This window comes from Aethalodelphis obliquidens, unplaced genomic scaffold (genome assembly GCF_003676395.1).
Source record: "Aethalodelphis obliquidens isolate GAN/ISIS:26980383/991018 unplaced genomic scaffold, ASM367639v1 scaffold10, whole genome shotgun sequence".
In the NCBI taxonomy this organism is placed as follows: domain Eukaryota; kingdom Metazoa; phylum Chordata; class Mammalia; order Artiodactyla; family Delphinidae; genus Aethalodelphis; species Aethalodelphis obliquidens.
In genome coordinates this window covers 969932-984171 of record NW_020837954.1, presented here as the reverse complement: position 1 = coordinate 984171, position 14240 = coordinate 969932, and the positions used below count along the sequence as shown (strand labels likewise).

The 14240-nt window shown below is 51.9% G+C and overlaps 1 protein-coding gene across 2 annotated transcripts in view; it reads right to left on the bottom strand.

The window, feature by feature from the left end:
* Nucleotides 1-14240, bottom strand: part of NGDN (neuroguidin) — a 53486-nt gene that overhangs the window by 15155 nt on the left and 24091 nt on the right. Inside the window, exons 11-12 of one of the 2 annotated variants that reach the window (XM_027110853.1) lie at nucleotides 5662-5817; nucleotides 1918-4632 (exon numbers count right to left, since the gene is read on the bottom strand). In XM_027110853.1, coding sequence (XP_026966654.1) covers nucleotides 4529-4632; nucleotides 5662-5817 — 260 coding nt within the window. In that variant the 3' untranslated portion in view covers nucleotides 1918-4528. Of the gene's footprint in view, nucleotides 1-1917; nucleotides 4633-5661; nucleotides 5818-14240 lie in introns of those variants that run through there. The other variant, XM_027110854.1, reaches the window with a different exon arrangement.

Genomic DNA, 14240 nt, shown 5'->3' with positions numbered 1-14240 from the left:
CTGGCCCATCTCCTCCAGGAAGCAGCAGCTGCTGCTGGAGGTACCCCCGCAACACACACACACAAAGGAGTCAGGGCCTCCCTATGAAGCTCACGGGGTCTCAAGCTGATGACAGCTAAGGGGATGGGTGGGCAAGGAGATGACCGAAGCACAAGGTGAACCTTTGATAGAGTGAGATCACCAAGGGAACCAACAGATGAGGAATGTGCTAGAAGAGGGTTCCCCACCTCTAACCTCGTTGTCTCTGTAAGCATCAAGTAACTGTGGCAACTCCAAAGCCCAGCCACAGTGGCACTGGGTGGAGACGCAGGTGTTTTAGCAAAGAAAAGCCTGCAAAAATTTCCCAGTCCTACAGGTAGTCTCTCCTACGACCCTTGCCCCTAAGACCTCCCCCTTCTAGGTAGTCTCCTTCCAAACTCTCCCTGCAGGCTGCTTCTACTACCAGGATCCATTTCATACATGCAAACACACAAATTCAGCCAGCCCTGGGATTTAGGTTTCCTGGCCTGTCACTCTGTTCCTTGAACATGTTAATACTGAAGCAGTGGCTTATGTGCAGAAAAGATAGGAGGAGAGAAAAGGGGAGGGAAAACTTAGCTCAGTTCCTAGTCTCCATATGCTCTGTGAATCTCACTTCTGGTCCCATTCATTTCTAAAATGAAAAGCTCCTAACCTAGCACATCAGGGGTGGGGTGGATTACTTATTCTGATGATGCCAAAAATGCCAGTTACAAATGCAAGCAAGAAGAGTGAAATTGCCCAACCATGGGCTTGCTATTGCTGCTCCCACCTTTCCCCCACCTCAGCATCTCTCGTGCACCCCTCCCTCCCTCCCTCTCTATCCTTTTCTCTCTCCTGTTGAAATTCCGTGTATAAAACTATTTTCTTAGCAGCATGTGTATGAGGAAAGAAGCTTTTTCACTCTGTGCTTTCTGGGAATGTGATATGTGTATAAAAGTTGAAAACAAACAAAGAAAAATTAGAGAAAAAAAAAACAGGAGAAAAAGAGGGAACGTTTTAAAGAAAACCTTGGCAAACACCTTGCATGGGATGATTAGAGGTGTGGTTTCATGCATTTTAGGGATTTACAGCCAGGGTAGGTTGGCTTTAGTTTGAACTATGAATATATTCACCAGGAGTTAATAATCTCTTACACCCAGATTCCCTGGCGTGGAGAATCCCACGTACATTCACAGTCGTGGACTAAAGCTGACTGAGTAGCTGTCCTTACCAGGAACCCTATAACCTGGGGGACAGAAGAGCCTGGCCAACTGCTGACCTAGGTCAGTCAACGTGCTTCTGGAGGGTGTGCGGTTCCATGTTCCCAGTGGCTGGAGCATTCCTCCCTGACCCCTTCCTGAGACCACAATCCTCAGCAGCAGCACTTCTGCACTGGAGATTCAGTGAGTGGGTGGCTCCTGTGGACAGAGGCTGAGTCGGCACAGCCCCACGCAGAATGCTAGAGGTGAATGCCAAGCCGCCCAGGTTAAACTGTGTTGCTTCTGTGGAGCAGTAAACCAACTCGAGCGCATGGCACATCCATACCTATCTTGTGGTGCCCGCCCCTCCCCGCCAGCTCTAAAGTGAGCCTGAATCAAGGGCTCATAAGACTGGTCTTCCATGGCTCGGGGCAAAGGCTTAGGGTTTCTGACATACCCAGGTCCTAAAGCATCCAAATTCTGGTCCACCCTACTTACTGTCAGGGTCAGTACCAGGAGGAGGAGGTGGAAATGATCTTGGCTGTCTTTGCTCTAAACCAGAGCCTGTATGGGGATGGCTTAAGGTACCCAGTTCTCAACTAGGAACAAAAATCAAAGTCTGTGGAAGAAAATGAGAAAATCTGAAGCCGTAGTGGCCAAATGGGGCAGAGTCTGCAATAGGACCACAGAAAGAGACCTGTTCTTCCCCCCGACCCTCTAGCCCCTGGAGTAGACACATTCGCTCCTCTAATCATTCATCCCTGTATAGATACTCACATCTGAAATACAGAGCTCTGTGTATACGACTGCACCAAAGAAGCAAGCAAGCACACCGTCGGAAACAGCAGCAGAACCATGTATAGAGAGAGCTACACGGACACACACAAATGCCAGAAAGAACGGGCCCCACGGGCATACAGGCACAAGGGCCGTGCCCCAGAGTCATCAACTACACTCCCGTTAAGTAAAAACACCCTCCAATACGTAGTAATTTTCTTCACACAACAGGAAGTAGGAAAAGCTTATAAACAGAGAAATGTAACCAGTGTCAAGAAGGGTGACCAAATGTTGACCATTAATCCATGGGAAAGGACCTTAAATTCCTCTGGTGTGGAGACACCATGTACATTCACAGTCGTGGACTGGAGCTGACTGAGTAGCTGTCCTTACCAGGAACCCTGTAATCTGGGGGACAGAAGAGCCTGGCTAGGGAGGGGAGGGAGGTAGAAGAGAAACCAGGAAGAAACTCTGAGGAAAATTTATATGAAACACAGGGATAAACTGTGCTGGGACCCTGTGTTACATGAAGGGCCAGGTATTGGGGAGCAACTAATGAGAAACCTGTAAGCCCTGAGGATGTCATTCTCAGTGAATTGAGTAAGGAAGAAATGTCCCAATTCCAACGAAGTTCTGGCTACAATAAGAAAGGCTACAGGCCCATCCTCAGGGGTTTACAGCATTACAGCGTGGATACAATTGTGAAAAGATGAGATGAAAAAAAAAGCCAGAGAGGATGTTCGTAGAAGACCTAGGCCAGGACTCGTTAAATCTGGGGAAAGACGGGAAGTGATCGATCCCCAGGGAAAGCCTCCCGGGGAAAGACAAACTCCCAGAAGAACATAAAATTGAGTGAGGACCCACCCACCCCATCATTCTCCTTCATATAGAGAATCCCCACAGCCTTCAGACAAAGGAGAGACAAGGGGTCAATGGCATTATTCCCTGCCAGTAGTCTGAGCCTCATGTTTCTTGCAGCTTCCAGTCGTGGAGAGGTGTCTGGCTAGAGGCTAGTGGGGAAGCAGGTTGATTACAGGTGGACCAGAAAGAAAGTGATGGGGGAAAGGTGACCAGGATGGACTCATACTTCTCCCCAGCCATACACACACTCTTAAACAAACAGTGGCTAAAAGACTGGAACAAGTCATCAGCAGGAGCTCAGCACTGCCCCACATCCACAGTCCCTCCCTGATATCCCAACCTGCAGCATGTCTTCTCAACTGGCCTGGCCTCCGCTGGGCTCGCTCCTGGAGAGCCCCGCCCAGTGCTCAAACAGCAGCACCGGCAGCAACTCACTAAGCATCAGCAGCAGGCCAGGCCCTGGACTCTGCCGACCCCTGCTTCCACTCCCCGGGACCCTGACCTGCCTCCAGAGAGAAGTGTAACCAGGACCCATCCTGTACCGAGCCACAGAATCCACACCCATCTGACCGGACCGCAGAGAGCAATCTCCCGACGACGCTCCTAACCTAGGGGTTCTCAGTGGTCTGGTTTCAGAAACAGGGCAGCCATCCATCAGAACCTGGAGGCCGAAAGTGTCCCGTAAGGGGTTCTTCTGTGATAACTCCTGCCAGTGAGAAGCATAGTTCTAACAAGTTAAATCTGCCTGCTTTGACCTCACAATCTCTCCTTTTCCTCCTGCTGCCCCCACCTAAAAACACACATCCCCACACCCCCCAACACATATATCCCATGCATGACCGCATAGACATTCATATGGTTGGGGGGGATGAAGAAAGATGTAAAAGGCGTGGGAAATCCAGACCTGAATAACTGTCCTACAAGGTGACTGCCATCTCTTAGAACAGTGTTTCTCAAAGTTTTGCCCACCTGCATCAATGGTCACCTGAGAACTTGTTCAAAATGCACATTCCTGGACCACACCTCAGACCGACTGAATCAGAAACTCTTGAAGTGATTCAGTGCTTTCTGGAGTCTGAGAAGCACTTATTTAGATCGCTCAGCCCTGTCTACATCTGCGACCTGCCCCCAACTCTCCAGCACCCAAGGCCTAACCCTGCTACGGCTGGGGCTGCCACAGGGGACTAGCTTCACCCCCAGATTATCCTCCTCATTACCCTGACATTTGGAAATCTGACTATGTCTTCTGCTTATGGTGCCTATTCTTCAACAGGAGAAGTGTTACAAGCATCACCCTTGACTGAGTGCCTCCCTGTTTTCTCCTCTGCTGTGGAAACCACCTTGCTTCTTCTGAAGCTGCATCCACTTCCAGAGGTGCTGAAGTAAGAGAGACCCCAGGCCGGGCAATGGCATTACTCCCCTCTGAGCAGGTCCTACCCCCATCTGAGCTGTCCAGCCTCCCCTGACATCACCCAGAGCCACCAATTCTTCTACCCGAGTATCTTCCTAGTCACTGACTCACAGCCTCTGGCCACCCAGGAAGCAAGGAAAGCCCAACCTGCTAGGAGTTCTTCCACATGGAGGCCCAAGGTCCAGTTTAGCAGGACTGCTGATGGCACTGCGTCTGGAGGTGTAGGGCTGGTCTGTGTCACCACAGATGCTGGGGTTCCGCTCCTAGGGGCCTTCCTCTCTTACCAGGCAGGGCTCATTGCTGATCCGTGGTCTCTCTTCCAGAGGTGGATTTCAAAGACAGGGAAATCTGTCCACCTCGAATTGGGAAGCCATAGAGAAATTCCTAAACACAAAACCTCCTTGAGTGGTCTTTCTGGAAGGACAAGTCCAAGTTGCCTTTGTCTTCCTAACACCTGCCCACCTCTCTAGGCCTAGAGCACATCTCCACCTTTCTAGGACTGTTATTGAATATGGGCCTTTTCACAAGGGAGAAAGAACCAGTTCAACTCAACCACAGCTCAGCCAATCACAAGGCACAGGGAAGAACGAAATACACACAGGCACCAACTACCCCACTACCCAGCAGCAAGGCCTGAGGGGCTCTCCTTCTTCCTACTCTTTCCCTTCCAATCTCTTCTGGCACCATCTTAGTGGCAGCATAGCTGGCTGGCCTCTCTGTAGGATCTCATTTTGCCCTCTTAGGATTTTTTTTTTTTTTTCTGTCCTTGCTCCCCAGAGAGGAATAGAGTCCACCAGCCTGGAGCCTTGGGCGTGACTCTTAAACGTGCCCTTGTCCCTCTGTGCTCCAGCTTCCCTTGGAATTCTGCTCAAACACAGAGTGGCACCATCTTAATCCCTTTCTTGGGCGTGGCGGGGGGTAGGAGGAGGGAGGTGGTGTCTGGTTGGAAGGAAGGCGGACTTGGGGTTGGCTGGAGAGCAAGGATTCAGCCCCTCTATTGAGGGTGTCCTCAGCTCCTCCCCAGCAGGGCTCCACCCGGCGCGTGGCACGCCTGTGTGCGCCACTCTCACTGCCACCAAGTGGCGGTCATGAGCATGTTTGGTGGCTTTGGGTTTGCCGCAGTGCCAGGATCTGAGACGGCGTTCACGTGCCAGTGCAGTGCTGCCAAGCGGGGCGGCATCTAGTTGGTTGGGTGCCAAGCGGCAGGAGCCAGGTGGTGATAGAGATGAAAGAGGGCTGGGGCAGAGGGAGGGGGAGGGGAGAAGGGCACCAGGGAGAAAACCAGACACTTCACTTGTTAGAGTGGAGAGTCCAAATGGGATCCGCAGAAAGGTGCCCTTCCCATTCTAGATCCCAGCTCACAAGCAAGCCCTTCCCTCCCCCGCAGACGCCCGCAGAGTAACATATACAGACCAGGCAAGGGGATCTGGCCATCTTTAGCAGGAAACTGGCTGGGGGCCAGGCAGGACTGCCAGCCTCTCCATCCTCCTTCCTTGGGGTCTTGGCAATGGCGTGTTTCCTCCTTTGTGTCCTCACGCCTCTCTCCGTCTGTCGCTCCACTCCCCACACCTAAGAGGGAATGGGAAGGAGGTCCCGGCAGAAAAAAGTCTGTTCTCCCAAACAACTCTCTCTCTCTCTCTCTCTCTCTCTCTCTCTCTCTCTCACACACACACACACACACACACACACACACACACACACACACACACCATCTCTCCTCCTCCCTTCTCACTCCTGGCACAACAAGCCTCTCAAGCAGATTGGCAAGAGACACCGCCACCCTCCCCACTTCACACAACACCAGAGCCTGTGCCAGGCTGCCTGGGCAGTGCCAGCACCCGCCCACCTCCTGCCGGGTCCCCTTGCTTCTTCAGTGCTCTGACAAAGGGCCGGTCTGCCAGGTCTGCCAGCCCAACGAGCTCTCCCTGGGGAGCGGTGGGCACACCTCTCCTCTTGGCACTTCCCTGGCTACTCTCTCCACCACTTCACTTTCCCAGACTGGAAGAGGACCAATCACCTCAGAGCCCGACCATTTCCCAGAGCTGAGCTCTAGAAGGACAGCGACACCAGGAACTCATCCCTGCCCCTCCTCTCTGCTCCCTGGGGCCCGTTCCCACGGACCCCGCTTGGGGCGCCAGCCTGACGGATGTGATGCCAATGGCTCCCGGGTCCCGAGCCTTCCTCCCAGAGCACCAGGACTCCTGCCGCTGCCCCCTCCCCATTCGCCTCCTTCCATCTCCGCGGGCATGAGGGTGGCAGCCGCAGTGCCCATGCCTGCAAGCAGGCAGCATGAAGCAACTCAGGCACCCTCCTTCTGTCCTCCCAGGCCCCAAACCTCTCCCCTCCTTCTTCCACTCCATCCCTCTGTCATTCTGGTTGGACACTAGGTTGGCAACCGCAGTGCCAACCCCCACCCATGCCCAGGAGGCTCACATACAGCACGCACTTAGGCGTACGTATACACGCGTGCACACACACACATACACACACACGGCCCCTTGAGTGCCAGGCAGCGGTGGCAGACACACAGCAATGCATAGTGACTGGTATACCCGAGAGGCAGCCAGATTCGGCACCTGATCCAGCACCCATTTGGGATTGGGTGGGGAGGCGGGCGGGCAGGCGGGCGGAAGGAAGGGTGATGGAGGCAGGCGATGGCCCTAGGTTGGCAGCCGATGGAGCTGGGAGAATGGAGGGAACAGATGCTCTTTGCCCAGCATCCCTCCCTCTCTCTCTGAGATCAGTGCCAAGCTGGGGGGATGGGGAGAGGGAGGATGGGGGAAGGGTGGCATTTGGAAGCTGGCAGGCGGGGGGAGCTGGGTCCGCCCAGGCTGGGCAGTGCCGGCACTGGCTGCCGCCTCTCCACTCTGCCATCTGTCTCGCTTCTCTCCCCACCCCCTTTCTCTCTCTTTCTCTCTCTCTCTCTCCTTCATCCGCAGCAAAAGGAAAAGAGGAAAACAGGGTCCTCATCCGCCCACGCCCAACCTCTGCCGGACCCCTCTGCTGCTCCCACAACTCACCACACCACACCACCACCAAGCCATCTGTGCTCTCTCCTCCTGGCTCAGTCACCTTCTTTCCTTCGCCTCGCCCTCACACCAAAACGGGTGCAATGTTTTTAAAAAATAGATACATATGTATTTTACAAAGCAACTTAAAAGGAAAACCATTTTCTTTGGGAATGTCGTGTCCTTCTGAGTCTGGGTCCTCGGTGCCAATGTTTATGGCAGGCAGAGGGAGGGGACCCTGTCCTCAGCTGGTGCCCATGAATCCCATGCCAGGGAGGAGGGGTGGCTGGGGTGGGGTGGGGGCGGGGTGGGGTATCGGGAGAGCTCTCTTCTCGCTGCGCCTGTGGTGCTTTCTTTTTTTTTTTTTCCCCTCTTCCACTTCCGGAGCAGCTTCAAATAGATCTAGAGCCTTCCCCACCCCCAGTTCCCAGGGCCCCTGTGCCCTTCTCTCCCTGCTTTTATTTCTCGATCACCCTTTCCTTTTGTGTGTGTGTGTGTACGTGTGCGTGCGTGTGAGTGTTGCATCCACGGCAGTGGGCACCGTGCCAGCCACCGCACAGCCATCTGCGATGCCTTCTGCAGCCTCCGCTGTTTCTCCCTGCCACCTCCAGCCCCCAACTCCCCTGCACCCCAGCTCCCCACCCCCAGTCCCCAATCATTAATTAGCTACTGAATTAATTAAATCGGGAATGCTAATTAACATTCCTAAAGGGCAGGCTGCCAGGCTGGGGGGGCAGAGGGAGTGTGAAGAGGAGACTGGGATGGGGGAGGAGGAAGGAGAGTTTGTCTGCTTAGCAGAGCGGCTGGGAGACAGAAAGAATCCAAAAGAAGGATGAAGGAGAAGGAGGGCAGAGTGACAAGACAGAGGCATGGAAAAGGGCGTGTAAAAACTGAGTCCAAGTGAGAGTGACCCAGCCTTTCCTGCCCAAATGAGACACAGCCGACTCCTCGTCCCCGCCCAGCCTGGACAAGTATATATTCCTAGCGGGTGGACTCTGGCAGCTTTCTTCCCTGTCTCTTACAGAAAACCAACCCCAAACCTGAGTAAACAGCTACTACCTGGTCCATCCAGCCCCAGTGACCCTCAGACCAGGTCACCAAGACCAGACTCTGGGCTCAGAGGAGCCCTCTTGACTTGGCCTTCGCTACCCCTTGTCAAGGTCGGGGGCACCCTGTGAGTGTCTGCTGCTGGGAGAATGGGGCAGCATATGGGGAACCGTGAGGGGTGTCGATTCAACAGCAGTTCACTGAGGATGACCGGCACTGCCTGCAAGGCTGCCCTAGGAAGACCGTGACACAAGACAGTCTGTCTTTAGGATTCCAGCGTAGGAAAAGTAGACACCCCTACCACCTTGAAGATCAAGGATTTGGGAAAAAGCGAGTAACGGCATCTAACTTTGAGTTGTTGTTTTTAAAGAAAAAGAGATGTCAGTATAGTGAAACTTCATTCTCGGGGTGCTCTATGACACGTGAATCCGATGAGATGCTCCTTAGAAAAATGGATCTCGGGACTTCCCTGGTGGCGCAGTGATTAAGAATCCTCCTGCCAGTACAGGGGACACGGGTTCGATCCCTGGTCCGGGAAGATCCCACATGCCGCGGAGCAACTAAGCCCACGCACCACAACTACTGAGCCTGCGATCTAGAGTCCACGAGCCACAATTATCGAGCCTGCGGGCCCCAACTACTGAAGCCTGCACATCCCAGAACCTGCGCACTGCAACTACCGAGCCCACACGCCGCAACTGCTGAAGACCGTGCACCTGGAGTCCATACTCTGCAACAAGAGAAGCCACCGCAGTGAGAAGCCCGCGCGCCGCAACGAAGAGTAGCCCCTGCTTGACACAACTAGAGAAAGCCTGCACGCAGCAACGAAGACCCAATGCAGCCATAAATAAATAAGTAAATAAATAAATAAAAGAAAAATGGATCTCACAATCAAATTATTTGGTATATACTACATATTCTCCCTCTTAAGAGATTCAAGATGCATACTGGTGTGTTAAAGGCTCTGAGAAATCTTGTAAAAAAAAAAAAGAAACTGTTGAATGCATTTAACCCTGATTGTCAAACTCACTGGACGCTGGAACCCTCATTTTAATATTAGAAACTGTTGAATGCATTTAACCCTGATTGTCAAACTCACTGGATCCTGGAACCCTCATTTTAAAATTTTCTAATTTAATGAATTTTATTCCCACAGAAGCAGTGTCCCACTTACAGGGAAAGCTCTGTCAAGTGATCAGGGGTGGTCCTGGCCTAGAAGCTGGCAGATGGATGAGCTGGCCTCAGGTATCACATTCCATAAACAAAGCGCAGCACCTAAGCTCTCGCCTTCCAAATGTAATACAACAAGGTACCAAACCGCCTTGTGGCAGAGAAACTAAATCACTCTTAGAATCACAGACCTGTATTTTCAGAGCTGGAAAGACACCTTAGCAACCATTAAGCCTAATCCCTTAATTTTAGAGTAAAAGGAACTGAGACTCAGAGAGGTGAAGTGATTTGTCCAAGGTCACAAAGCCACTAAACAGTAGCGCTGATGTTAGGACGGAGATTTCTTGACCTTTAGCCTAGCTCTGTTCCTCTATTTTCTGTTGTTAAAACTTCAGGACACGGATTTCCCTGGTGGCGCAGCGGTTAGGAATCTGCCTGCCAATGCAGGGGACATGGGTTCAATCCCTGGGCCGGGAAGATCCCAAATGCCACGGAGCAACTAAGCCCGCGAGCCACAACTACTGAGCCTGCGCTCTAGAGCCCGGGAGCCACAACTACTAAAGCCCACGCGCCTAGAGCCCGTGCTCCACAACAAGAGAAGCCACCGTAATGAGAAGCCCGTGCACCGCAACGAAGAGTAGCCCCCGCTCGCCGCAACTAGAGAAAGCCCGCACACAGCAATGAAAACTCAACACAGCCAAAAATAAACAAATAAATTTTTTTTAAAAAGTCAAGATAATATTAAAAAAAATAAATAAAAAATCTTCAGGACAAGGCCAGCACGAGGTTTATCACAAACATATACTATTTAAAAGCTTCACCCAGACTCCCTTTTTCCTCTGGGACTAAGGCCTGGGCCTGTCTTTTCCACCCTGCCTTGGCCCTCACCACCCCCCACTCCCTTTGGAACCCTGCAGCATCTACCTGCCTCTGGAGAGTCTATTCCCAAAGGAGTGGGGATGGGGGCAGGAGTTCGTGCTTTACAGACTCTCCCTAAGTGTTCCTGATATCCTGGGTTCAGAACATCAGCACTAAGCCATCTCTGCCCTCCCTTCCAGGATACCCCCGACCCCACTATGTATCACTGGTATCAACACAAGGCTTCTACTCCCATCCCAGCCTCAATCCCAATCTGGTCAGGAAACCCCAAATGTCTCCTGGGACACCTCCTGCTGTATTCCTAGCAACTTTCCCTTTTCTTGTCCTTCTCACTTTGGCATCTGGAGTCCCTGAGGTTGCTTAGCCTGGCCATCAGAGTCCTCAAGAGGAGAGGCTGTCTTCAACCTGCAGGGACACACATCTCATGAGAGTGAGGAGACCCTCAGAGACCTCAGGAACCACGGCTTTCCCGAGCTTCTGAACATCCACCGTCCCGCCATAGCGTGGGCCCATCTTTTCCAGCACAGTCCTTTGGGGAGCTGATGGACAATGGAGATGGATGGAGTCTAGCTCATTTCAAAGGTTGAGAACGCTATTAAATTGGGTTTTTTTGGCCATGCCATGCAGCTTGTGGGATCCTAGTTCCCAGACCAGGGATCGAACCCAGGCCCTCCGCAGTGGAAGTGTGGAGTCCTGACCACTGGACCGCCAGGGAAGTCCCCCTGTTAAATTGGTTTTGCTCTCTGGGTCCTGCTGTGTGAACGCTGCCCAGTTCACGGCCACCCTCCCGGTACAGAAACACACCCACAACTTCACAAGAGTGATGACTCTCTTCACAAGATAGCTCGCCACACCATCGGAAAGACAGAAGAGCTCTGAAATACAATTCTGATTTGCGGAAGAGGTCTACGTCCAAATTTGCAGGAATCACAAGGTCCCTTGGAGCTCCAACCTAAGAGTCTGTAAGAGAACTGGCTGAGCCCTCTCCTCCTTCCCTCCCGTGTACCTGACAGGATGGCCTTTTGTCACTGGGCTCACAGAGCCGCTTCAGAGTGTGCCCCCACTGTCCACCTGCTGACTACTCCCGCGGCTGAAGAATGATCTGATAAAGGGGGGGACAAAGTGGAGTCAACTACCCAACCAGGGAGGGCAAGAGGTATGACCTAGATGTGCTCACAGGTCACATTTTTTAAAGAAAGCATTTTAGGGCTGCTTTTATCCCTGGGGAACATCTTTGCTAAATTGTCCCCTCTCAGAGGTCAGTGAGAGAGGCCAAAGTCCAGCCTTCCAGGGTCATGGATTCCAAGCCAGTTCACTTTCCCTTCTAGAGTCTGTTTTATCTCCCCAACACCCAGGCACTGAGCCATTATCAGTAGCAGAGGCACTCCGAGCTGCAATATAAATGATGATTATTCTATTATCAAATAATGTTGCCAAGCCTGGTGGCGGCAGAGGCGAGCTACAAAATTCAACATTGATAAACCGTATATGGTCTTCTAGAACCACCCCTCTGCCTGAGAGCCACTCTCTAAGGCTCCCACCATTAGCAGCAAAGAAGGGGGAGAGACTGGTTAGCGATGGCCTCTGGGGGTTGGGACCCTCGGGGAAGATGAAAAGTCCTCCAAGCCCACCATTTCCACAGCCCAACGTGAACCCCCCTACCCTTCAGGAGGGTTAATCTCAAACAAAACTCCCCAGAAAAATCTAACACTAGTGAGCATGAAGGGGAACCACAGTGTGATCCCATCTCTGCCACTCCTTCAGTGTGGCACTGGACTTCCTGTATTCCTTCTGGCGCTGACCTTTTCCAATTCTGCAGCTCAGCTCATGTCTTCTAAGGCTACTGTCAGATTTCTTTTTGGTCCTGAGCACTAAAAAAAATTAGGGTCATGGTAGTAACTTTTCTAGGGAAATGGCTTAAGACCTTGAGCCCCAGACTGAAGGGCACACCAGATCTGCTCCCCACTGCAGGACCTTTGCACTGTCTGTTCTCTAAGGCGGGTGCATTTCCCTAGACAACTGCACACCCAGCCACCCCGCCCTCCCTCCTGCCCTTTGCTCAGGAGGTCTACTTGACCTCACATTTAATACTGACTCCTGACCCCACCCAGCCCCTTTACCCTGCTCTGCTTTTCCTTTTTTCCATTGCATTTATTACCTTCTATCTGACTTACTTGTTTTATTGTTTATTTTCTACTTCTCGCCTCTGGCAGGTAGGGATCTTGGCTTTGTTCAAGAATGTATCCCACCTATAATAGTGCCTGACACACAGGAGGAGCTCAATAAGTATTGGAATGAATGAAGCTAAGGTTAAAAGGGTACATGTTTCGGTCGGCCCCATCTGACTAATTCCATCACCTGGGGCTGGGTTTCTACCTTCTGGCAAGAGGGCTGATGAATACCCCACATCCTCCTCTGTCTCCATCACTGCCTACAGAACATGCCACTCAGGAAAACCTGGATGTTTAAGTGGGATGTTTCCTGCTGAACCTTGAGCACTTTCCTGACCAGTGCTCAATGAGGCTGCTGAGCCCTCCTCCACAGACTTTAGTCCCCTACTCCAGGCCACCCCATACTAAAACACCAACCTCTACAGCCCTGATTCTCCAACTGGAGTAAGCACAAGAGTCACCTGATATGCTTCTTTACAATGCTTATTCCCAGGTCACCTTTCCAGAGACTCTGATTCAATAGGACAGGGGAAGGACCCAGAAATATGCATTTAACAACTCTCCCCATTCCCCAAGGTGATTGTAATAACAGGTATTGTTTGGGCCACACCTTGAGGAACTCTGGTGCAGACCAGAGCTAGGTGACTTACTAAGTCACCATTTTTCTGTCTCTTCTCTAAATCTACCTAACTCTAGTATGTGGCTCTGCCTAGGATTAGGACCAGAAGAAATGGACCTGTGAGGTGGGCGTGCCACTTTCTTTCCCACCAGAAATGCAACAAATTAAAACTGCACTTGGAGAAACAAGAAGAGAAACTGAGGAAGTGGAGGAAGGCAGCAGTGTGGAGCTAAGGTGAAGCACGCCCACAGGTAAGGGCACACACCAGAATGTCTTAACTCTGTAACTTACTTTTTTTTAATATATAAATTTATTTATTTTTGGCTGCATTGGGTCTTCATTGCTGCATGCAGGCTTTCTCTAGTTGCGGCGAGCAGGGGCTACTCCTCATTGCAGTGTGTGGGCTTCTCGTGGTGGCTCTTCTTGTTGCGGAGCATGGGCTCTAGGCACGCGGGCTTTGGTAGTTGTGGCGTGTGGGCTCAGTAGTTGTGGCGCGCGGGCTCAGTAGTTGTTGCACGTGAGCTCAGTAGTTGTGGCTCGTGGGCTCAGTACTTGTGGCTCACGGGCTCCAGTAGTTGTGGCTCACGGGCTCAGTAGTTGTGGCTCACGGGCTCAGTACTTGTGGCTCACGGGCTTCAGTAGTTGTGGCTCACGGGCTCAGTAGTTGTGGCTCGTGGGCTCTAGAGTGCAGGCTCAGGAGTTGTGGCGCACAGGCTTAGTTGCTCGCGGCATGTGGGATCTTCCTGGACCAGGGCTCGAACCTGTGTCCCCTGCATTGGCAGGCGGATTCTTAACCACTGCACCACTAGGGAAGCCCTGTACCTTACATTTTGACAGCCTCTTTAGCAGTTAGGTGTGAAGTTTAAATATCTCATCTTGGAAAGTAAGCAGATAAAAATGAGCATGTCTTCTAGAGCCCGTGCTCCGCAACAAGAGAAACCACAGCAATGAGAAGCCCGTGCACCGCAACGAAGAGTAGCCCCCGCTCACCGCAACTAGAGAAAGCCCACGTGCAGCAACGAAGACCCAACACAGCCAAAAATAAATAAATTAATTTGTTTTAAAATGGTCTTTTGGGAAGGGGTAGTGTGAAAAAAT